Source organism: Myotis davidii, unplaced genomic scaffold (assembly GCF_000327345.1).
Source record: "Myotis davidii unplaced genomic scaffold, ASM32734v1 scaffold481, whole genome shotgun sequence".
Classification (NCBI taxonomy): Eukaryota; Metazoa; Chordata; class Mammalia; order Chiroptera; family Vespertilionidae; genus Myotis; species Myotis davidii.
In genome coordinates, this window is record NW_006291201.1 from 97,847 (window position 1) to 104,194 (window position 6,348).

At 40.0% G+C, this 6,348-nt stretch overlaps 1 protein-coding gene across 1 annotated transcript in view; it reads right to left on the reverse strand.

Annotated features, from left to right (window-relative positions):
- Positions 1-1,687: 1,687 nt before the first annotated feature.
- HDAC8 (histone deacetylase 8) overlaps positions 1,688-6,348 on the reverse strand; it is an 8,581-nt gene continuing 3,920 nt past the window's right edge. Inside the window, exons 3-4 of the mRNA XM_006764333.2 lie at positions 3,957-4,087; positions 1,688-1,926 (exon numbers count right to left, since the gene is read on the reverse strand). Coding sequence (XP_006764396.1) covers positions 1,781-1,926; positions 3,957-4,087 — 277 coding nt within the window. The 3' untranslated portion in view covers positions 1,688-1,780. The remainder of the gene's footprint in view (positions 1,927-3,956; positions 4,088-6,348) is intronic.

The following is a 6,348-nucleotide window of genomic DNA, read 5'->3' on the forward strand; positions in this document are numbered from 1 at the left end:
GCCTATCCCCTTCTTTCAAGGCCCTCAAGAATGGAATGGCAATTTTCTTTTCTGAATTCTCACCACATACTGCTCTGTCCTTCATGTGTTCATCTCCACATATTTCTTTTACCTGAAACTCTACTGAAGGACCCAGATTTTTACTTTTCTAACACTGAGTCCATCTTTAAGCAGACATTTGTTATTACTTGCAAACAAACTAGCTTAAAAAAAAACAAGAAATTCTGAAGTAAACACCCCAAAAATCCAATATACCCACCTCTATACACAAGATGACCAATGTTATCAAGTTTACAGTTAGTCCATTCATCATAGGAAAGCAGCGATTCTGCCACCAGATTTAATCTACAAATGTCACCACACATCTTCAGACATCAACGTTGAAATTGTTATGATAAAATTATCTTTGATGCAGAGTCAATAACTTTCAGAAAAGGCTCATAACCTCATTTATTATGAGGACTCTCACTGGAGACATGGGATCTTCTGGGGGCTGCTTGGTTTACCTCAGGATACAGGGTGCTTTTGAAATTTTTTTCTGACTAGAGTACATGATTGTGACATGCACACTATCTCATCATAGAGGTGGGGAGAGATGCCATATGGCTCCTAGACCTATTTAATGTTAAGAGATAATAGGATCCATTCCAACTACCCCCTTTTTTTAATATATTTTTATTGATTTCAGAGAGGAAGGGAGAGGGAGAGAGAGAGAGAAACATCATTGATGAGAGAGAATCATTGACTGGCTGCCTCCTGTATGCCCCCAACTAGGGATTGAGCCCACAACCAAGGTACATGCCCTTAACCGGAATTGAACCTGGGACCCTTCAGTCGGCAAGCTGACGCTCTATCCACTGAGCCAAACCGGTTAGGGTAGCATCTTTGTCTTTTATTAGTGTAGATAGTACAGACATATCAAGCAAGATGCTGAATGCTAAGGCCCGGCAGTCCTTGTCAGATACAGAATGTATCTGTTCGAAAGACTAAGACAAAACTCCAAAAGGACTTTTTCTCTAATTCCAAGTAGCACCTAAGAATAGATGTTTCCCAAGCACCTTTCTTCTCAGAGTGACACCTCTCAGCTGTTACTTTCCTTAGAGATGGCAGCATAAGACTCCTTGATTCTTCACCCTTTTGTTTTAAATCTATTCTCATCATTTGTCCACCTACTTGAAAATCTTTCAAGACCTAGTTCTACAATCCATCTTTTCTAAGGTTTTCATGATTAATTTCTCCCTGATGTTAAATTTCTTCAGCTCATATGTATATTCAATTGGTACCAAAACTGATGTTGCTCCATTATTATTCTAGTCTTGTTAATGTTTCTACAGTATAAATCCCTTAAAGATGGGGATTTCCAGAAAGATGAAAAGGAATTTTGAGATTATATCCTTTGCCCTGCCCATTTTCCTGAGTTAGAAACTGAGGCCTAGAGAGGTTAATCTGTCCTAGTCAGTTAGCAAAGTTTGCAGAAAAAGCTGAGCATCCTGACTTTCTATAGTTTGCTTTCCACTATTTTATGTCATCATTATCACTTGCATCTCTTCAGAATGTCTAGTAAAGTGTTAATATACAGATATACACACACACACACACACACACACACACACACACACACTAGAGGCCCGATGCACGAAATTTGTGCAAGAGTAGGCTTTCCTTCACCCGGCTACTGGCACTGGCTTCCCTCAATAAATGCCAATACAATAAGCATATGAGCTTACATAACAGAGGAACTGACTCAAGGAAAGAGGCAGAAAGCAGAAAGGTCATTTTCTTACTTCTTTGCATGATGCCACCCTCCAGACCAGTTAATTGCTACTCTGCACATTCCATCAATCAGGCATTGGGCAGCTGTGATTGTAGCCCCTCCTACAGATGCTGCGTAGTCAAATATCCCTTCTGTAGCTGGACAGTCATAACCTTTGGGAAAACATCAAAAGAGCTTGTTAAAAGATGAATTGGAGAAAGAGGAGGTGTGATATTGTGATTTATAATAAGAAATATATTTGACCTTTGTCCCCATTTCTGGTATAGAGCTCCCAAAACTCTTGGAATTTTCCCAGTGATGAGAGCAATCCATAAAGGTGTCTGTGTTATTTTAATGAGGCAACCAGTAGACCACACCTAAGGATGAGTCTGGTTGCCAATGGAGCCAACCATGTGATTAGAAGGTTGGAAGTTTCAGTCCCACTCCTTGACCTCTAGCAAGGGGAGAGGAGCTAGAGATTCAGTTCAATCACCAACTGATCAATGACTTAACCAATCATACCTATGTAATTAAGTCTCCATAAAAACCCAATAGGAGAGGGTTCAGAAAGCTTCTGGGTTGATGAACATGTGGAGATTTGGGTAGGGTGGCACACTTGAAGAGGGCATGGAAACTGCATCCTTCCCCCTATCCCTTGCATTAAGCATCTCTTCCATCTGGCTGCCCCTGAGTTATAGCCATTTACAGTTGACTCTTGAACAACAAAGGGGTTGAGGGGCCAACCATGCTGAATAATTGAAAATTCATGTAGTAACTTTTGATTACCTAAAAACTTAACTACTAATTGGCTACTGCTGACCAGAAGCCTTACCAATAACATAAATAATCAATTAACACATATTTTGTATGCTATATGTATGTATACTGTATTCTTACAATAAAGTAAGCTAGAGAAAATGTTAAGAAAATCATAAGGGAGAGAAAAAACATTTTATAGTATTTACTGAAAAACATCCACATATAAGTGGACCTGCACAGTTCAAACCTGCATCATTCAAGGGTCACCTATATAATTAATAGGTAATCTAGAGAGTAAATGGATTACCTGAGTTCTGTGAGCCACTCTACCAAATTAATCAAACCTAGGGCGTGGGTCAGAAGTACAGGTAACAGCCTGGGCTTGTGATTGACATCTGAAATGAGCAGCAGTCTTGAGGGACTAAGCCCTTTACCTGTGGAATTTAATACCATCTCCAGGTAGATAGTGTCAGAATTGAGTTGAATTGCAGGACACCCAGCTGATGTCATGAGCATTGCTTGGTGGTGTGGGGTTAAACCCCTCCCTGCACACATTGGATTGGGTCCAGAACCCTCTTAGGAGAAATAGGTTGAAGTACGACAACAACATACCCTACCAAAAAGCTACTATGCTAAAATCAGCTCCAAACAAGAGAGAAACATCTCTAATATCAAGAAAAGAATTATTTAAAGTGTTGAAGTAGAAAGGCTAAACCAGGAGTCCTCAAACTACAGCCCGCAGGCCACATGCAAATACAAATATTGTATTTGTTCCCGTTTTGTTTTTTAACTTCAAAATAAGGTATCTGCAGTGTGCATAGGAATTCTGTTCATAGTTTTTTTTTTTTTAAACTATAGTCCGGCCCTCCAACGGTCTGTGGGACAGTGAACTGGCCCCCTGGGCTAAACCTTCAAGATTAACTTGTCATGTCCCATAGATGGAGATACTGAAGTCTAATAGGAGATATGTCTTCTCTATGGTCACAAAGAGCCAGACCTGGGACACAGGTCTCTTGCCCTGCCCTCAGTCCAGTTCTTCTTCTAAACTATGTTGTTTCTCTAGATTATGCTATTGGCCGCTTCCAATTGTTTTAAATGCAGCTGTTTAATGAAAGATAAAGTAGAAAACTTAGCCACAACATAAATCTGTACTCAAGTTAAAAGATAAGGTAACAGGACAGTTAAATCAGCATATATACAGCCAGACCCAAGCAACTGGAAGATTTTTCTCCATCTGATCCATCATTCAGTTCTGCTCAACTCAAATGGTTTGCTTGTTAAGTGAGATGTATGTGGCTAAACTGAGAGATTAAGTTGTGGTTAACACATTAGTCCTTAATTTAAAAAGTATTGAAGACCACCATGCAAGTTATAAAAGATTAAGTAGTACTGATATATAAATGGAGGTTGTATATCTCCCACCATTGCTTAGTAATAACATTACCTAGGCCATATTCTATGGAGTCTGGATGATCGTCATCTCCTTCTTGGCTGACCTTCTGGAGATGCTGCAGATAGGCATCGGTGTGGAAGGTGGCCATCTCCTCCATAGAAGCCACTTTGGGCTTAACTATTCTAATAATAACAGAGAACAAGGAGAGTGAGTCAGATCCAGAGCATGCCAAAAACTAGAAGCAGGAACTAGTGATATGAGCAGAAAATATAACTAGCTTCTTGTTCCAGTGGCTAAAGTAATAAACATGTTCTGTTTTTCCAATGCACTATATACCAGTAGTCTTTATTTCCTCACAACTATGTAATGGCTCCATTAACGGGGGTGAGAGGATAGATTTTTCCCTTGAGTGTATAGGTAGTAAAAGAAAGTATATTTAAGTTAAGTAATCAGGTATTGGACATTACTTTGAGAATTATAAATTTCATGACAAATCAGCAGGCTCAGATATTTTCATCTGAATCAGCTCCTAATTGGGCCATGTAATCCTTTCAGCTATATTTTCACTTTCATAGGCAGTTATATTGTTATGAATTTTGAATTTGGAGTCAGATAAGAATTCTTCTGTAGCTCAGTTTCCTCATCTGTAAAATGGGGAGATCTTATGAAACTTATATGATAACATATATAAAATGCTTTGTGGATAATCACTGTTAATATTAAAGGATAAAAACAGGCAACCCAAAACATAAAAGTTCCTGTGTTTGGTCCCTCACACCTCCCTCTGAGGAGGAGAGGAAGGGCAAACAGTTGGAGCTGGGCTTTTCCCAGAAGCTCCCAACCAACTCCTCACAAGAAGTGACAAACAGGAGTGACTGAGAGAATACAGATGCTAATGACAGGACTTTCCATCTCTAACTTCTAGCTGCCTATTTATTCCCTATTTCCTCTTCCTGATTCCACCACCCTCTCTACTGCTCAGGCCACTCAAAGGGTGGTCCGTGACTGACAGCAGTATCACCTGGGGGCTTGTTAGAAAGGCAGAATTTAGCCTAACCTCCAACCCACTGAGTCAGATTTGTATTTTAACAAGGTAATTCATATGCATACTTAAGTTGGAAAAGCAATAACCTAGGCCACAGGAGGCAGTACTGTTTTTTTAATGTTTGTTAATTGGGAATAGGGCCACATGTAGGGAGCGGCTATAGGGTTAAGCCTGGGACTGACCTGTTGGCAAAGCCACAAACAAGTCGCAGCTTAGAGGGCACAGCCCTCTTAGCATAATTAGGCTTGACCTTATGACGCCCTAGATTAGTGGTTCTCAACCTTGGCTGCACATTAGAATCACCCCTCATGTTGTGACCCAACCATAAAATTATTTTCGTTGCTACTTCATCACTGTAGTGTTGCTACTGTTATGGATCGTAATCCAAAACAAGTGAAACTCACAAGAACATTGTACCTATGGTGAGCACTATCTTGTTTACCTCCAGCTATAAAATAAAGGCTCAGCTTGCCCTCTGTGGCCTCAGCCAGGCACAGGAGGCCTAGACCCAGCTTATTCTCTTTGTCTGTCTTTTCTACATTCATCCTTCACTGCTCCTCACCCCCCACGCTCACAGAACCCTTGGCTGTGCTGGCCCAGCACAGCTACAAGTTTCTCCTGAATTACTATGACTTTTCATGTTAGGGCAATCACCGAACAGGCCAGAAGAATCCTGAGGCTCTGCCTCAAAAATTATATATAGCCAAGATTGGAGGATTTGATTCATGCTCCTTCTTTAAGAAAACATGTCTACATCCTTGGAAGTGACAAATCTGCCCATTAAAATAATTTTTTTAGTTTCTTGTACCATGTTTCCCAGCCCTAATAGTTCTTCTAGCAACCTTCCTCTTACTTAATACTTATTGAAAGCTTCCCCATGTACCCAGCAAGGAAATGTGATAGTTTTACTTTGTTTTGATTTGTTTGTCTTTCAGTCAGCTTTTGAAATGTTAAATGACTTTAATGGAAGGCATTTGTTTTTATGTTTATCAAATATATGGGATGAAAAACATTCCCAAAGAAGGTGCTCAATAAATGATTTAGTTAATAAAAAGGATAAAATCTGAAAGCCTGTTACAGTACATCTGGGAGAGAAATGAGGCATATCACACTAACAGGTGTAAACAGACATTTGCCAGAAAATGTCATAAATAATTCTACAAGTGTCAGGGTTTTACTCTTATTTACTCTTAAAATGACAGTGAGGGAGAAACTAAGATGGCGGCAGAGATAAACACCGGGAAGTTAATGCCGCTCACAACAATTGATTAATACCTCAGAGAAACAACAGGGACTTCATCCAGAACCACAGGAAGCCTGGCTGACTGTAAACTCTACAACTAGAAGGAAGGAAAGGCACACTGAGACCCGCAGAAGCTGCAGGAGAGAAGCACAGAG